Source organism: Leptonychotes weddellii, chromosome 8, assembly GCF_054177405.1.
Source record: "Leptonychotes weddellii isolate Sample4059 chromosome 8, ASM5417740v2, whole genome shotgun sequence".
Classification (NCBI taxonomy): Eukaryota; Metazoa; Chordata; class Mammalia; order Carnivora; family Phocidae; genus Leptonychotes; species Leptonychotes weddellii.
In genome coordinates, this window is record NC_138376.1 from 31,169,069 (window position 1) to 31,187,615 (window position 18,547).

The 18,547-nt window shown below is 56.1% G+C and overlaps 2 protein-coding genes across 3 annotated transcripts in view; both read right to left on the minus strand.

Annotated features, from left to right (window-relative positions):
- Window positions 1-4,164, minus strand: part of TFEB (transcription factor EB) — a 57,422-nt gene extending 53,258 nt beyond the window's left edge. For both annotated transcript variants that reach the window (XM_081828212.1, XM_081828214.1), the window contains exon 1: window positions 3,911-4,164. The gene's annotated coding sequence lies outside the window, so the exon portion shown is untranslated. The remainder of the gene's footprint in view (window positions 1-3,910) is intronic.
- Window positions 4,165-5,535: 1,371 nt separating this feature from the next.
- On the minus strand, window positions 5,536-13,973 carry PGC (progastricsin). Its single transcript, XM_081828216.1, is given in 9 exon segments — window positions 5,536-5,688; window positions 6,391-6,489; window positions 6,889-7,036; window positions 7,676-7,772; window positions 8,985-9,255; window positions 9,716-9,810; window positions 10,732-10,849; window positions 11,150-11,300; window positions 13,915-13,973. Coding segments are annotated over 9 exon segments (1,191 nt in total).
- Between the last annotated feature and the right edge of the window lie 4,574 nt (window positions 13,974-18,547).

Genomic DNA, 18,547 nt, shown 5'->3' on the forward strand with positions numbered 1-18,547 from the left:
TGGTTCTCAACAATCTCCTGGCGACGTGGCACTTAGCACAGTGCTCAGTACATGCCGGCTCTGACTAAGTCCCAAAAGAAACTGGCTGGTCGCACCGCCTGGGGCCAGCCTTGAGCTTCAGTGGTGCCCCCCCCCCCAGCCCCCCAGCGCCATACCACATGTGCCTCTTTTTGGGGAGCCTTTCCTGTCAGGGATGCCTTTGCCAGAGATGGATAGAAGGTTCACATTGCAGGGGACCCCACAGATGATCTCGGTTCCCAGCCATGGAAACAGAGGCTGAGAACAGCGGGGACCTGCTGCAGCCATACAGGCTGGCTATGAGGGGATTCCTGTGTCCTCGTGACTTTGGCGGCTGCTCATTCTCACTCAGTAGCTGCCACAGCCTTTTCCCCACATCTGAGTAAACAAGTGCCGAGTGAGGACTGCACCATAAGTTAATGTGTGAGGTTTCCAGGGAGACCCAGGGAGCCTTGTCTGAACTCCTCTCCTCCCTGGCGCCGGTCAGGAGAGTCCTCACCGGAGGTCCTTTGGTCACCTGTGTCAGCAGAGTTCAGAAGAACAGCCAGGAGACAGGTGTTGCCCTGGGGCAGAGGCCTCAGCGAGTTCCCACCCCCGCTCGGAGCAGGAGACCCTGCATGGGGAAAAGAAGGTTGCCAGACCCCCAGCTGGCCACCTCTTAAGACAGAAGTCCTGAGAAACCCAAAGAGGCCTGCTTGAGAGATTGAGAACATGGATTTTGGAGGCAGTTGGACCTAGGTTAGAGTCCCTACCACTTCCAGGCTGTGTGACTTCCGGCAACTTGCTTAACTTCTCTGAATCTGGATAATGAAAAGAATCATTCCTACCTCACTCTAAAGAGTAAATACACAATAAATGTTGGCAACTATTATTTATAACTAAATTTTCTTATAATGTTGTTCTGTTATAGCATAAAGAGACTAGACGAATATTCCATTAATATATCGTGTGATTATACTCTCATAGCCGCACACATAGACGATTCATCTATACACATGTACCTAGATACCTATCATCTCATAACCACACACACACAAACTCCTCTCAATTACACACGCCCCAGAGTGAAACACAGAGCAATACTATGGACTCACCATGTGCCAGACACCGCTCCACCCTGAATCCCCACAACAGCCTGGAAGGGGTGTACCTCTTTCTCTTTTTTCAGAGGAAGACAGACATGTTACATTACATACATATGCACTTGTTGCATCCTGGGGCGTGGACACTTCTGGCAGCTCTGGAAATCCTGACCTCCCTCCCTCTGTGTCAGAGAAGGTCAACCCAACTTCCATGGTCATCTCCAGGGCAGCCCCAAGCTGGGCCCCAAGTGCTGACTGCCCTCCATCCCTAGGACAAAGGCCCAACCTGGCTTTCATACCAGCTGCGGTTGGGGAAACCCCTGCTGCGGGCAGAAACCAAGTTGACTTTGAAAAGGAAGAGACAGAAGCCAGGGGGTGGTTGGGCCACTCCCTGTGGGGGCAGGTGCTAAGTAACTCTATAAACTCCAGCTAATGATCCAATTACAGCCATAAACAAAGCCCCCAGAGAAATCAGGGCCAAAAGCCAGACCCTCAAAGGACAGGACAGCCAGGCCTGCAGGATGGGAGGCCCCTCCTACCTACTTTCCAGCGCTGAGGCTCAAAGGGGGCCTGACTGGCCATGGGGGTGGGCCCTGGGTATCCCTGCCATCCCAGGCCACTGGATGGGCTGCTGCCTGCCCTGGCCCACCCCCTGCCCCACCTCTGACTGTGAGTCACCCAGCCCTCAGCCCTCAGAAGCCCAGCTGGTTCTCCATGGATTTGGTGCTCACCTGAGGGGGTGTCCCCTGCCCCATGCCCTGCACCACTTCCATGGGACCCGGAACAGGATTCCGATTAGTCTGCACCTCCCAGAGCTGAGCTGAGGGCAAAATAGCACTGCAGCTGTAACAGGCCTTGTAAACTGTAAGCAATATCAGCTCCCTTCCAGAGAAGCCGAGCACAGAGGCGCGCAAACAGCCTTTCATTTACGCTTTCTGGTTCCTGACTCTCCCACCCCGGCGGCCAGGGGGCCGGCAGAAAGAAGGGGGCCAAGTGAAGTGCTCTTTTTCCTACGGCTGGGGAAACTGAGGCATGGTACTAGCATACCAGCAAACTACCACGCAGGGCTCTCCCCTTCCGCTGTGTCTAAGACCGGCCTTTATTGCTGGCATCTCTCCCCCTCGACTGCTATCTGCCTGAGGGCAGGGCCTGCAGACTATCCACCAGGCTGGGCACGGAGAGGGCCTCAGAGCAAACAAGCTGAGGAGCCAGAAACTGCGTTCTGATCTGAGCCAACCACATCTGGCCGCCCAAGAGGAAACCAGAGCACCCCCCCCCCCCAAGAATTGCCAGGTCTTGGGCCAGTGGAATCTTGGACTGGGCGGGTGCAGGGGCCTGAGCCCACATCTGAGAAGTATCACTAAGGCCCTGCACCGGCTTTTCCTTGCCCCTTCCCTGCTCGACTAAGACCCCCTCACTTAGGGTGGGGGCTGGGCGGTAATTAATTGACACTTCCCAGAGGGCGTAAAGCCAAAGAAAGCACTGCGCTCAAGTCTAGACCAGAAACTGCGCCGAACCGTCCCCAGAACGGACAGGCGAGAGAATCCCGGCTGGCGTGGACCGGGTTGGAAAGGACTCCGCGGTGAGCAGCCGCCAGGGAACGGGGAGGGGGAGCTCGGGGCCGCGAGGGCGCGCGTGCAGAGGAGCCCCGCCCCGGGCGCCCGCCCTCCCTCCCTCCTACCCCCTGGGCGCGGGGCTGGGGCGCGCCAGGCTGCTGCGGCGCGAACCTGCTCTCGCAAACCCGAGCAGCTCGGGGCAGCGGTGCGTGAAGCCAGAACCCCGGCTGGGAAGGGGCGGAGGGGCGGCGGGGCGGAGACGGAGCTGGCATCAACCCGCTCCCTCCGAGGAGGGAAGTGCACGCGCGGCGCCCCCGGGGCTGACCCGGGTTCGGGGAGGTGGGGAGAAGACCGAGGGCGGACTTGGGGGCGGGACGGCGAGGGGTTGGGCGGTACGAACAGCTGGAATAAGGGGAAGGGGGCGTGTTTTCCGGGATTCGGGACCAAGAAGGTGGGGGGTACTCAGGGGCGGGCAGATGGCTGGGAGCTCCAGGGAGCAGAAAGAGGGGCGCGCGAAGGGTGAGCTCTGGGGTTGGGGTTCCCAGAGGTCGTGGAATAATGCAAAGGGGAGAAAAAGCCTCAGCTGGGGGATACCAGGGGACGCGGGCAGCGGCCGCTTCTTAAGACACCGAGGGTGGGGGGGGAAGAGACAGGAAGGGAGGGAGGGATGGTACTTCCCCCGCCCCCTCCAGCAGCCCAGCCCCGGGGGCGTGGCGCCGCCCCGGCCCTCCCACTCCCCGGGACCATCCAGGTTGGGCCTGGCCGGGCCGGACTCGGCCCCTGCTCACCTCTCGGGCCTCCGGCGCCCTCCCCCGTACCACCCGCCCCCAGCCGCCTCGGGTGGAGAAGGAGTAGGCGCAAGGCCCACACGTCCCTCAAACTTGTTGCAAGTTCACTCCCACGCCTCCCGCCCCTTCGACTCCCAGCTCCCGAGCCGGGAAGGCCCATGCCCGCCCCGGCCCCTCCCGCCTGGTTACATAAGGTCGCGGAGAAGCCGCCCCCGGCCCGGGCCTACAGTGAGGGGCCGGAGGGGCTCCTGGGCTCCTCGGGCAGCGCCGCTCCGGCCATGTGCCGAGCGTCCCGAACTAGACGGACAGCCGAGCGGGTGGCGGCGCGGCACACACACGCCCTGTCCCCTCTTCAGCCGGCACCCCCATCCACCCACCTGTCTCCCGCACCCACAATGGGGGCGGGGGAGCCTGGGTCCGGGGTTCCGGGCCCTCCGCGCACCCCCTGCCCCCCTGTCCCGCTCACCTAGCTCTGAAGGTCAATCCGTCCGCCGCCTGTCCCCCGCGGCTCTGGCAACTTGTCCCAAGTTCAGGTGTCCGGCCCGCGAGCTGCGCCTGCCGCCCCTTCCCGGACTCCTCCGGCTCCGCGCCACCAGGGAGGCCCGCCCCGTCCGCCCTTCCAGCTGCCGTCGGCGCCGCCGCCGCCGCCGCCGCCGCCGCTCCCTAGGTCCAGCCCGCGGCCGCCGCCTCCGCTGTCACCGAGCCCCGCGCCCGGCGCCCGGGCTCCCGCTGTCAATCCGCACCCACTTCCCGCCGCGCCCGGCAGAGGGCAGCACACGCCCCCGCGGTCCGCCCCGCCCTGCTCCGCCCCTCGCGGGCCTACCGCGGCGCCCGCGGGGAAATGTAGTCCCTCCCGGCGGGTCCAGCAGGAACGCCGGGATTTGTAGTCCCACTCTGTGGGCCCTGGCCTACGTACACGGGCATGGCTATTGACTTGGGACTTACGTTCCACTTCGTTTCTGCCCCTTCTGCACGTTTTTTTTCTCTTCTTACTCAGAGATGCCAGAGAGCTCACTATGATACACCCCGTGGCCTCTCTGATCCCAAGGAGAGGCCTGCAGCATGCTATCTTTCCCAGAGTCTAGGAAAGATGTAAGGTCCCAGATGGTGTGCTGTTGCTATAGAAACTACTAGGTGGCAAACCTCAGTTTCCCTCGTGTTTTGGAATGGAGTGCCAGACTTGGATCTTGTATTTCACTCCTGCCCCTGAATGTAAGGAGCAAGGTTGGGGTCAGCCTAGTGAAGGACGGGGTGAAAGAAATGTACAAAGAGCCTACAACCCTCCCATTATGATTTTCCAATAATACTCCTCCTCAAGCCTCGTCAGTCCTTGCTTGCTCCCGCCTGGGGCAAAGGGCTCTAGGTGAAAATTTGTTTCACTCAGCCCAGACCTTCTGAAGCCCTCCTGGAAATTGGTTCTGGGCGCATTACCCCCCTCCCAGAAGGACCCATGACTGTCACAAGTGTACGTAGGCATCTAGCATTTCTCAGAAGCTCCTAGTACAAACTTGATCACAGGTGAGGAGATGAAGGCCTAGGTGTGGGAGGATGGGAGGCCTAGTCACAGTGCTAGTGGACTTGCCTAGGGTGATTCTGCTGGTCGTTCGGTCCATTAGGTCAGCAGAGCATTTCAGGTTGTGGCAGTAGGGCCCGTTGGCCCATCACAAAGGAATGCCCAGCCTCAATGTCAGTACCACTAGCAGAGAGAAGGTGTGAAGAGACTCCAAGCCCTGAGGGGTACAGGGCCCCTCCCCAAGCCCTACCTTATGCCCCATCTCTTAGAACCTCAGTGACCCCCCACAAACCTCCTAGCCCCTGAGGGAGAACCTACCTGCCCTCCTGCCACCTACCTGCCCTCCAGCAGAGGCACATCTGCCCTTGACTTCACTCTTCCCTCCCATTCCCTGTGACCAGGAGCTGCCTTACAGGCCACAACCGCCCTCTAAAACAACACGCTGGCCGACATGGAGAAGAACTATTTATTATGACAGAAAGCCCAGAAGCCAGAGAAAGAAGGCTGAATCCAGAGAAGAAGCCCCTGCAGGGTGGGGGTGGAGAGGAAGAAGGAAGCCAGGCGTCCAGGCACTGAGTCTAGGCGGCAGTGGCAAAGCCCACCCTGTTGTTGCCAATGTCGAAGATGGAATAGTAGGACCTGAGGAAGATGCCCCCGAGGATCCACAGGGGCTGGCCACTGCTGGAGGGCAGGTAGGTGGCCTGGACCCCAATGGTGCAAATGCCATTGCCCTGCACAACACAGAAGGGCGGTACTCATTCATTTGCTCACACATGGACCGGGCACTGCTCAGCCCTGAGCCCCAGGCCAGGAGCACGATGCAGAAATGAGGGAGCCAGACTTGCTGCCCCTGAGGGCTCACAGGCCAACTGAGCCCCAGAGTAGGAGGGATTTCTGCAATGGGTAAATGCAGGCTGCAGTAACCATCTGCAGTCTCCTCTCTCCGAGTTCCCACCCGCCTCCCTTTTGCTCCCGATTTGGAGGAGGTCAGCCTGCTGGCAAAGCCTTGAAGCCAGACCAACTTGGCGCGCAACCTTAGCTTCACCCTGACTAGCTTTGTAGCCTTGCATCAGTTTCTTAATCTCTCTGGACCTCCAAGTTTTCACTTGTAAAATAGAAATTAGCATCTCCCTCCTTGAATGGTCTGACACTTCAGTGGGAAACAGTGTAGGCAAAGTGCCTTCCCACAGTGCTGACCCTAGTAAGTGCTCGACAAACACCCCAGTGCCTCTCCGCACTCATTAATAATGGTAATCAATAGCAGATGACACTCTTCTGCTTCACAGCCTCGTGCCACAGTAGGGGTTTGGAATCAGTGAGTGCAGAAAATAAAGCAGTGCTCGCAAGCAGTTGGGTGATGGCACGTGGTAAGGAGACCCAGCGTCTCAGGCTCCCAGCCCCTCCTCACACCCGTCACGTCCCTACAGACTCACTGTGAAGATGTAGGAGTGGTAGGGCAGGGAGAAATGCACACGACTGATGAGGAAGGTCACTGTGGGCAGGTTCTGGATGTTGTTACAGTCCATGATAAGCTACAGAGAGGAACAGAGCCCAGGTGCCTGAGAGGACCCGCCAACCCGCTCACCTCAGTGCCCTTGGTCATGCTGCCCCGCTTTGCCCCACACTTCAGTTAGTTTGACCTTATCCAAAGCCTGGGAAGTGTTTAACCCATTTCCTTGGAGGGGCTGAAGCTCCAAGGAAATTCTACCCAGTAGTAACCACCCCTTACCCTCTCAGCACAAGCCTCCAGCCCCCCTGAATCAGCCTCCAGGCCCCCAGCCCCAGTCCTCCCAGGGCCCCCCCACCCCCACCTCCAGGCCTTTGGGAGCAGCTGGAAGCATGGAGGCCAAGAGTGGGGCAACTCCCAAAAGAATCATAAATCTTCCCAGTGGGCCTCTCCGAAAGAAGGGGGATGCCTCCACCAGACACACCTGTCCATACTGGTCCGCCTGGGCCCCTGTAGCCTGCAGAAGGGCGCTCAGGTACTGCTGGGGTATGGTGAGCAGAGAAGTGCCTGTGTCCACAATGGCCTGGCAGCCCTGGGAGCACCAGCCTGTGGCGTGGCCGCCAGTGAGGAACCTGAATGGTGAGGAGATGAACGCACTCAGCACCTCCAGCTCAGGGCATCTAAGAAGTGGGCTTTCCCCACCACTGAGGGCCAAACAGCCACAGCCACAGAATCCAGGTATACCTCAGGAAGGTAAGGACTCTGCAAAGGTCAATCCAGCCATCCCCCTGCCTCACACCATTCAGAGTCCATTCAAGGCCACCTGAATGGCCATGGAACGTCTTTCTTTAAAGTTCCAAGGAAGGTACTAGAAACACTGAAAGCCGGGGTCACTGAACGGTTTAAGTACTATGACCACATTAATCCACCCCCCCCCCCCATATACACCATGGTTTCCAATTAGTAAGCACATAGTGTTGGACCACAGGGTTTATAATGTTTGAGATTCCAGACCTACTCCATTTATGTTGTGCCCACCTCACCTACTTCTCCAGGCTGAGCTGGGCCTTCAGTCTCCAGCAGAGGATAGCTGTGGCTTTGTGGGGGCAGGCCTCAGGGGTCCCCTATCCCCACCTCCTAGCAGTACCTACGTGTGTGTGTGTGTGTGTGTGTGTGTGTGTGTGTGTGTGTGAGAGAGAGAGAGAGAGAGAGAGAGAGACAGGAAATGCCTCGGAGCCTGCCACTCCCTCAAGCCCTCAGCGCAGACACACTCCTCCAGGCCGATCTACCAGTAGCGCTCCTGGGTTACGGGGGCCCGGTAGATTGGCCCCCTGCGCAGGCTGTGCTCTATCCCTCCGAATATGAGAACTGCTTCATTCTGAGAGCTCATATCTCTGCGGAAGGCAAAGGGAAGGGTGAATCAAGGAATGGCTATAGAAAAGATTTCCTGTTGAGCATTCACTCTCAAAGGGAAATAGAGGTCCTGCCCTGGCTGCAGGCTGAGGCTCCCTGAGGGCAGGGCTGTGTCTCCCCTCAGTCCTGGGCTCCAGGGCAAGGCTGTGTCTACCCCTCACACTAGGCCTGCTGAGGGAATGGGTTATGTCCCCCTTTCTCACTGCAGCTCCACGCTGAGCCCCTCAGAATTCCCAGTGCCTCTGGTTCCAGAGGCAGGGCCTCTGGGGAAGCTGCTGGTTGTGTGGCCCCCACCCCGTCCCATATACCCTTCTTCTCTCCCTTCCACCTCTTGCTACTACTCTTGTATGTCACTGGGAGTTTGACCCTGAGCCCTGCTTGTCATTTTTCTGCTGGGACTGGAGGGAGGTGGGGCCTTGGCAGGGAGGAGGGAAGGATATTCCCTGCTCCTTTCAGCCTTCCCTGGGAGCTGAACCTGAGTGTGGAATTGGGCAGAGCTCCTAAGGGCTAAACTCAGAATGAATTATAATCAGAGGTGAGACTAAGTCAGCAACATTAGGAACAGGGTAACATTGTTGATAGTCAGCCTCAGATGATTAAGGCCAGATAGCAGATGCTGACTATCTCCAGAAGGTGGCTGGCTAACTCTGGAGGAAAGAAAGTCCCTCCCAGGCCACTCACCGTGCCCCCCCCCACCTGGCTCCCGGGCCACCCACACTAAACGGCTGCATTGCTTGTATTTATGGTGAGGAAAACACCTTGTTAGGGGCAAATGATGAACCTTGACCAGAAGACTCCAGGATCTGGAAAGAACAATACATCAAAGGAGATGATGCAATAGATTGTACACAAAAGAAGTGTCCAGAAGGCAGTGAGCTAACTGTGGCTCTGGGCAGGAGGTAAATCCAAGAGGTATTGAGAATGAGCAGCCACACTCAAAGCTAAGTTCACCCAGAAGAGGCAAAGATTCTGAAGGACAGACACAGGGATGAGGGAAAGGGTGTGGACAGGGGGACAGGTTCCAAGCCCAGGAGGAAAGTCCTAGACACAGTAGTAGCTGAAGCCAAATGCCTACTGGGAGGCCTCCAAACCCCAAAGCACTGAGCTCATTTGTCTGGGGTCTGGGGAGGATGGGGGGAGTTGCCTGGGAGCTGAGGACCCACCCACCCCCGCCGCAAGCAGTTTCTTACCTGCCTAGGTAGAAGCTGAAGACCGGGCTGGAGAGCAGGCCTGCCTGCAGCATGCCCTGCAGGGCCGTGGTGCTCCTACCCTCGGCCAGGGCCGGGTAGGCTAGGCCCATGATGCCATCAAACTTTAGCCGGAGGAAATAGGGATTTGGCTCATGCTCACTCAGGCCAAACTGCTGGTTGGGGACCTGGATGTTCTGCACCTGGAAGGGACACAGGGGATGGGAGGTGACAAGTGTAACTCCACTCATCTTCCTATAACCCTCCTCCACAAAGACCCTTGAGGCTCCCTCGTTCATCCCTCCGTCACCCCTGCCCCTTGCCTTCTTGACACATCTTGCAAGAGCTAGGTTTTCTCTCAAGTGGCCTTCCCCAGCTGCTGCTGCAGCACCCCCACCTCCATCTTCTTCCCCCTGCTCCCCCCCACCCAGCTTTAAGCTCCCTAACCAAAGGACCTGGTCATCCCCTTCATCAGGGTGAGCTCAGTGCAGGCTGGGTGACTGCATGAAGGGGCGCTTGGTGTACTCATCACCGGATTTGTACTCAGTAGAGCCCTAGGGGTTTCTCTGTATTCTCGGTCTCTGGCTAAGCTCCCATCAGACTCAGGTCTGGGAGTTTCCAGGCCAGGTCAGAGCCCCGGGTACAGCTCCCACATCCTGGGGCGCGGAGCGGCCTGCAGCGGGCTCACCCTCCGAGTGTCTAGCCCTAGACACTGCTGAGGCTGCCACTGCCATACTGCACAGAGGAGGCCTGCCCGTTGCTGGAGTAAGTCGAGGACACACCGGGGTTGAAGCAGGAGCGGCCGGCTGCGGTGGGAAGGAGGGTTTGGGGAGGCAGGCTGGTAAGCGGAGGGCTGCTGACCTGAGTCCCAGCATCCCAGGACACATGGTCTCGGGGTGGCCAGCTGAGGGGTTTCCCAGCATGGGAAGGCCCGTGTAAGGCAGCCAGGCTTGGCCTCAAAGCCCCCTCTGACTTACAGAATCTTGGGTTGTCCTTTGACCGTGACCCTTGGTAGGTAGGTTGCTTAGAATCCTTCTCTGTTTCCCTGCCCCCCCTTGCAGATCCCCACCTGAGAAATTACTCATCAGCTGTAGGAGCAAATGAACTTCCAAGGAATCCCTGCATTCCCTCCACCCTCAGCCCGTCAAGAACCTGGCCTGAGATACCTAGGGACATGGCCAATGAGGGACTCTTTGGACAAGAAGTGCCAGGACTCAAACCCTAAGGCTCTGGCAGGGACCAGGGCAGCCTTAAGGAGGGGAACATGGCCTGTCTCCAAATACAACTACAAGACAGGGACCAGATCCTATGTTGCTCTCCCCTGTGTCTAGGAGACAGGCAGCGAGATAACTTAGTAAGCAGTGGAGTGGAATAGGAAGAATGTTGTCGACTTTGGCGGGACAGAATGGTGTGGTCTGCAGGGAAAAGAATGGAGCAGAGCAGAGTGGGATGGACGGAGCAGAGCAGAGTGGGATGGACGGAGCAGGACGGGCCGGCTGGAGCAGGTGAAGGAGCATGTGTTGGTGAGAGGGAAGACAAAGAGACCACCCAGGTCTGGGGCCAGCCTCTTCCCTCTGTCTTGAGCATGACCCTTGACCCTGGCCAAGTCCGTGACTTTCAGGATTGAAGCACCCAGGCCCCACAATCCCGGCCTCGGTCTCCCCTTTCCCCGGGGCTGTCAGTGCCCTCCCTTGCCAACCACTCCCCCTAGGGAGTCCTGCACTTACCACAGGCCTGGCTCTGGCACTGGACCGAGGGCACCCACAGGCTGGAGGAGCCGGTATCAAAAAGGACCAGGAAGTTTTGTGGTGGGGTCCCGATGGCGATTTCCCCAAGGTACAGACTCTGGGGGGCCATGGGGCAGGCTGTTAGCTCTGGAGGGATACCGAGACCCTCAGGCCCAGCCTCCTGCATGGACAGAGACCTTGCCCTACAACCTACCCCAGAGGCAGAGGCCCAAGCCTATCTTCCATACTTGCCCAGAACACACAGACCCTTAGTTGGGGCCAGCAGGTGTGAAAGACGGGAGCAGGCCCCAGGGGCCAGGTGGGAGGGTACAGAGAGGATAGCGCAGCACACCCCCAGGGCCCGGCCTCAGCCTTTGGCACCAATGAGAGGGAATCCCCACGGAGGGTCAGGACTCACATCCAGGTAGGCCAGTGGTTCGTAGACCACACCGAGGTTGCCGAAGTGGTACTTCTGGGTAGGGTCATTCTTGTGGGTCCTCAGGAACTCCCCCAGTAAGCCCTTCTCTTTCATGGTCTCACGGATGGGCTCTAATTTCCTCAGGGGGACTCTGCAGAAGGGCTGGCGTTAGTGTAGGGCCCTCCCTCCTTCCTACAGCACCTCTGACAGTCCCAGTGCCTCTGTCCCTCCCTGCTGTGCCACCTGCAGCCGCATCCCTCAGGCACCCAGCCCCTGTGTCCCCTGTGCCTATCACTGTGTGTCTCTGTGTGTCTCCCTCTCGCTCCCGCTCTAGCTCCACCATCCCTTTCTCTCTGTCCCCATGGCTCTTTCCCTGGGTCTGACCCTCTGTCTCTTTCTCCCTCTCTTTCCTTCAGAGCTCTTCTCAGGACTTGTTCCAAGATTCAGAAAACAAATACCTTCACCCACGCATACCCGCACCCCATCTCGAGGGTCCTTAATGTCCTGGCCATTTGTTCTCAGATAGCCCATAAATTCCTTCCCTGGAAGGGGGTGGGGGGACTTCAGCCATTAGCCTTGGCAGGATAGATGCATTGTCTTTGTGTAGGGCTTGAACTCAGGACCCCGAGATCAACGGTCACATGCTCTACCGAGTCATCCGGCCAGGCGACCCAGGAGATATGCATTTTAAGAAAGATTTCAGAGATGGCAGAGCTCACCCCTACCCTCTCCTATGGTGGGCCTCAGGCAGCTGGCCTCGGCTGAATGTGACACAGTATGGGGACGGACAGCGCTAGACTGGGACTCAGAAGACAGGATCCTGGGTCTGCCCCTGCCTGGGGCCGATCACTGCTCTTCTCCCGACACCAGGCAGGGTGGAAGTTGGCCTGGGTGGTCTGGAGCCCAGATCCGCTCTGGAATTGGAGCTGATGAAGTCTGGGTTTCTGCCCCTGTCTCCCTTGGTTCTCCTCCTCCAAGACCTGATTCCTGCCATTACCTAGGGGGTCTCTGCGGTCCACCCAGGCTCGTTCCAGACTCCAGAAGTCCCACTCCTTTCTTTTCTTTCCCCACCCGATCCCCCACTCCCTCAGGACCCCGCCTTCACCCCCAGTTCTCCACTGAACCCATTCACATTGAGCTACGAAGACTGATGGTTGCTCAGGCTCGCCACCTCTACAGAACTTGGATATTACACACAGGTTTCTGCGAGGAGCCGTGTCTTCAGCGGAGGCATCGGTCCTTACGGATGAGACAGGAGGCACTGTGCAGGCCGGGTGCCCTCCCCATGTCCTGGGAGCCACACCTCCTCGCTCCCTTTCTCCTGACACCTCAGCATGTACACATTACATTCCTGGTGTCTCTGCTTAGATGACTGTGCTATCTGCTAAATAAATAGTGGGCCTTAAGGGAATTTTTAGCAAACGTCTGCCTATCCAGCAATCATCGTCCCTTGCTGGAGGAAGAAAGCACACCTGCCATTCAGGGTCTGTGTGGATAGCAGTCACCCCGACTCTGTCCCAGGTCCATCTTTTCTCATCAGATGGGGAAGCAGCTGTGCTTTTTCCTTTGCCTGGAATTGCAACCATCAGCAGGTTAAGTCCACAGCAAGGCATGTAGCCCATAGTTAAAGATTATTGGGAACACACCAGGATGCTTTGCTTAAGATAATGAAAAGGAAGCCCAAGAGAGCAAGAAATGAATTAGTCTGCCCAATCGCAAGGTGTGTAACCCCTGCTTCTGCTAACAAAGAGAGCATCACTGACACACATTGCTGGGATGTTTTGCAGATCCAGAGCAGGGAAGGGAAGGACCACCCAATCACATTTGATGAAACCAGACAGACCAGGGGTGCCTGGCTGGCTCAGTTGGTTAAGTGTCTGCCTTAGGCTCAGGTCATGATCCCAGGGTCCTGGGATTGAGTCCCTCATCGGGCTCCCTGCCCAGTGGGGAGCCTGCTTCTCCCTCTGCCTGTCACTCCCCCTGCTTGTGCTCACTCGCTCTCTCTCTGACAAATAAATAAATAAAATCTTTAAAAAGTAAAACAAAAAAACAAAAAAAAACCAGACAGACCAGTGCCAGAAAGACAAGTCATTCAATCTTGAGGTTGACCCAATCAATGACCCTTCAGAAGAACCCATGACCTCAAGCCCCTCATCTCTGATTATTTCCCCTTAAAAACCCTCACTTGCAGGGTGCCTGGGTGGCTCAGTTGTTAAGCATCTGCCTTCGGCTCAGGTCATGATCCCAGGGTCCTGAGATCGAGCCCTGCATTGGGCTCCCTGCTCGGCAGGAAGCCTGCTTCTCCCTCTCCCAATCCCCCTGCTTGTGTTCCCTCTCTTGCTGTGTCTCTCTCTGTCAAATAAATAAATAAAATCTTAAAAAAAAAAAAAAAAACCTCACTTGCAAGGAATCAGGGCATATGGGACTTTTGAGCATTAGCTCCCCATTCTCCTGGGTAGCTCCACACCGATAAATGAGCCTATCTCACTTCATGACAAAAGCTCGGTGTCAGTTTTTTCATTGGCTTGCAGGGCATCTGGTGGACAAACTCTGCTTTGGTTTGGTTACAGACATTTCATGAGGGCAAAGGCTGCAGCGTCTCCCACCTCTGAGTCCCCAGCTTATACCTGCTCAGGGAGCCTTCCCTGCCCCAGCAGAAACTCCAGAGTAGAGACCGGTGGGGCGGCCCCTGGCCAGGCTACCCCTCACAGGGCTCCAGACTTCTGCCCGGACTCCGGCTCCAGAGGCCAGGCCCCCGGACTCACTTGATGACTGCCGCCTCCAAGAGCTGGAGGCTGACCATGGTCACCACCATCCACTTCATGATGCCGGTTCCCAACTGGCCACAGAGGAAGAGCCACTCCAAGTCGGGCTGAGGCAGTGGAGTGAAGGCCTGAGCACTCCTGCCTTTATACCGCCGGGTTCTAGCCCAGTCCCTTCCTCCCTGCCCCAGGCACCTGACCTCAATCCCAGGTGCACCCTGTGCTCCGCCTATCAGTTGTTTTAGGTGTTTTCCTTCTTTTTTTTTTTTTTCAATTTATTTATTTGAGACAGAGAGAGCACAAGGGGGAAGAGGGGCAGAGTAGAAGGAGAAGCAGACCCCCTGCTGAGCAGGGAGCCCGATGCGGGGCTCCATCCCAGGACCCTGAGATCATGACCTGGGCCGAAGGCAGACACTTAACTGACTGAGCCACCCAGGCGTCCCTGTGTGTTTTCCTTCTGAGGGTGGCCACTTTTTAAAACAAGCTGTGGAGGCCAAGAAGTGTGAATAATAGGAGTTTCCATAAGATGCACCGGTGAGGATTTCTTCTTGTCCAGGAACAGAGGCATGATGTGACATTTCGGGGCGAGGGCCAGAGTCAGGTCCATGGAGGGCCATAGGACCTCCATAGACAGGTTTCTCATCCTCCGTACTATTGCCATTTTGGAACATATGATTCCTTGTTGGGGGGCTGTTCTGTGCTGTTTAGATGGTTAGCAGCATCCCTGGCCTCCACCCGGGATGCCACCAGCAGTCCAAATGTTATGAACCAACAATGTCTCTGGGCATTGCCAAATGTCCCCTTAGGGGCCAAAATTGTTGAGAATCGCTGGTCTATAGGTGATGCCCTTGGAGATCTGACTCAAGTCCTGGTTCCCAGCATGCCCAAACCTTGTGGGGTGCCATTCGGGTGGCTGGGGGTGATGGGGCCGGTACCTAGGATGATGGTAATACCATGTGGTAGTGAGATGCTGCTGCTCGTAGTGATCCTTAGCTCTGAAGCCGGTGGTGGGGCTGGCGTGCCAGTGGCTGAGGTCAGAGCTATTTGCAGCAGCTTTGGAGGCTTCCCAGTCAAACGGAGTCCCAATTGGACAGTCTGTCCTCATGGTTCAGCAGGTGCTCGGGACACACCCACGATGTAAATCACACTGGCCTCTGGGTGTTCCCCTTGTACAGGTCAGCAACAACAAGAGGCCTGGGGCAGGGCAGGAGGGGACATGCCAGACCTTGCCTCTCTTCCTCGTGGTCTCTCTTCTCCAGCCCCACTGAGATTCTGCCCCTGTCTTTAGTGCTCCTCCAATGCCTGTATCCCCCATTACTGTCCTCCAAGCCCCCATGTGCCCCAGTCCCGCCCCTAAGTCTGGTCCACCCCGTGCCTCTCTCTCATCTCCCGGCCCTCCTTGCTTCCCAGCTACAAGTTTCTTTTTTTTTTATTAAGATTTTTATTTATTTGTTTTACACAGAGAGAGAGAGAGCACAAGTAGGCAGAGCAGCAGAGAGAGGGAGAGGGAGAAGCAGGCTCTCCGCCGAGCAGGGAGCCTGATGCGGGGCTCCATCCCAGAACCCTGGGACCACGACCTGAGCCGAAGGCAGCCGCTTAACGACTGAGCCACCCAGGCGCCCCCCCCAGCTACAAGTTTCTCATGGGCTGAGATGACCTGGAGCTGGCCCAGTGCTCACCAGCCCGGCACAGGAGAGCTCCCCAGTTTGGGGTGAGTGGAAAAAGTCCCCAAGCTAAACCCATCTCTGCCACCTTGTAATGCACGTGCAGGGCTCCAAACACTTGTCAGGCCCTCAAGCCCCAGGCAGAAGGCCACAACCAGACCTGCAAAAACTGATATAATCCAGCCAATGGGGGAGATTCACCTCTGGCCAGCACCACCCACTGCCCAGCCAGAGCCCCAGAGCCTCCCCTAGCCCTATGATGGGGGAGGGGAGAGAGGGCACTAGAGGTCTTCCCAGGATTGGCACAGAATGGGATATACCTACCTGATTGTGTCTCAAAGCCAAAGCAGCTCCCATTCCTCCCTGCAGTCCCCAGGGACACGTTGGACTCTAGGATGGAAGGCAAGGGAGTGAGGGACTGCATTCCCTGGAGCAGGGGGTCTGCAGATTTGGAAGGGCAGGCCAAAGAAAGGCATAGGGTTCTTGCAAGCTTGACAAATTCTATGAATATAGCAGAATCCATGGGATCCCTTAAGTCTTCTGAGTCCTGCCAGGCTCCCCAGCATGGGGCCTCCAGCAACCATTTCTTTATCTGGTAGTCCCTAGGAGTCTCACAGCTGCCAGGCTAACCTTCCCCAAAGCCCAGTGGCCCCACATCCCTTCTGAGCATCCCTGCCCTACTGCTTCAAGCCAGGGCTCCCTTCTTGGCTGCCCAGTCCTCGGGGATCTGCAACTTCACCTCTAACCCAACCTGATCTTCTGATAGCAGCCAGGCTCCTCAGTGTCCTCAGATATTCTAAGCCCTCGTCTATCTCTGGCCTGACCCCCAAGACCCAGTCACTTCTTGGTGGAAAGCCCACTTCTCTCCCATCTACCTGTCCAAATTCTGTCCATTCTTTAATGCCTCTCCCAGATCGGGGGATATGCAGTCTGAGGACAGCTTAGATGTCATCTATGACCGCCTCCTACCAAGGACACCCAGGGAGCCTGACCCACGGGCTCCGCCCACACTTCTCTTCTGCCCCTAAATGCTGCACACCCAGCTGACCCTCTCCCCTTGGTGCTGGATCTCATACACTCTCAGATCAGTCTCCAGTTGTTTCCTGGGGTATGTTTGCCTCCCCCATAGACTAGAAGCTCCCAGAGGACAGAGACGGCAGCTTCCACCTCCCTATGCCTGGTCCAGAGCTCGGGAAATCCTGAACAGTAGCTGGAGCCCATGGAGTTGTTCTTGATCAGGCTAGTTTATCTCCCCCACCTCATTATCTTGGGATTATCCCAGCACTGTGATTTTGCCCCCACACCCCAAAGGGATCTTGTCAAAATCTAGGGTCTGGGATCCTTTCATTGTGATGGTCTCCCCGGAAAGAGGCATTTGCTCAGCACCCTCTGGTCTCATCTCCCTCTGAGCACCACCTGCCTCAAACTCATCAAAGGCCCCTTTTGGCTAAGGAGATAAAATCCCAACTCATCACCCTGGCCTGGAGGACATGCTGAGTCTGGCCCCTTCCCCCGTTTCCATGCTCAGCTTCCAACACTACCCTACACATCCTCTATCCTGTAGGCATAGTGACCGCCTTGCTTTCTCCCAAGGAAGCATGGTATTTGCCAACCTCCACGCCTTTATCCATGGTGTGCCCTCTCTCTGGGATGCCTTCCCAAGCATCAGCACCTGCAAAACCCCCGCCTCCTTCAAGACCCAGTACAAATGCCACGAAGCCTTCCCTACGGTGCCCACCTACACTCAAACTGGCCCCTATAATGGAGGACTTTGCCTTTCCTTCTCTTATGGTATTTCTTTTATACCATCTTCTCTCCCAGTGACTTGTCCCAAATCTTACCACCTGTAACTAAAAGACCAGGTCTCTTCCTGCACATGGCTCCTTCAACAGCTCATTCATTTGTCAGAGTGTCCACAAAAGTCATACTGGTTGCTGGGAATGTCTTGGGAATATGGAAAGGACCAAGGCTGCCCACTGCCACTGCTAATCCTTTCCCCTGGCAGACATCTCTAATCAGACGTATCACTCTTTCTCACAGTGCTGAGCCAAGACCTTAGGATCCTTCCCAATGTAGCGCTCCAGGCAGCCATTCTCAGTCAATCTTTTTTTTTTTAAAGATTTTATTTATTTATTTATTTATTTATTTATTTATTTATTTATTTATTTATTTATTTGACAGAAAGAGACACAGCGAGAGAGGGAACACAAGCAGGGGGAGCGGGAGAGGGAGAAGCAGGCTTCCCACAGAGCAGGGAGCCTGACGCAGGGCTCGATCCCAGGACCCCGGGATTATGACCTGAGCTGAAGGCAGGTGCTTAATGACTTAGCCATCCAGGCGCCCCTCAATCAATCTTGAAATGAGAATCCCTAAGCCCTTTAGTGGAGGGTTTTGTTGGTTTTTTCCTTTCAATCTGGACGCTAAATTTCATTTAGCATCCCATATAATACAACTTTTTAAAAATCAAGACATCTTGAAACTACAACTATTTTCACTGTTGTACATTATCTTCTCGTTCTTAATGTACACACTTGGGTTTTAACAGAGCTGTAATCAGTAAGCAAACACTGCTTCTGTTCTGCTCTTGTCACTAAGATTACTACAAAACACATTTCCACACATTAAGAAAAGCCACGTTCAGCATTTTTCACAGAGCTGGAACAAATCTGTGAAATCCTAAAATCAGTTATGGACCCAGAAAAGACTCCAAATAGCCAAAGTAATGCTGAAAAAAAAACCAAAGCTGGAGGCTTCACAATTCCAGACTTCAAGCTGTATTACAAAGCTGTCATCATCAAGACAGTATGGTACTGACACAAAAACAGACACACAGATCAATGGAACAGAATAGAGAGCCCAGAAATGGACCCTCAACTCTATGGTCAACTAAACTTCGACAAAACAGGAAAGAGTATCCAATGGAAAAAAGACAGTTTCTTCAACAAGTGGTATTGGGAAAATTGGACAGCCAC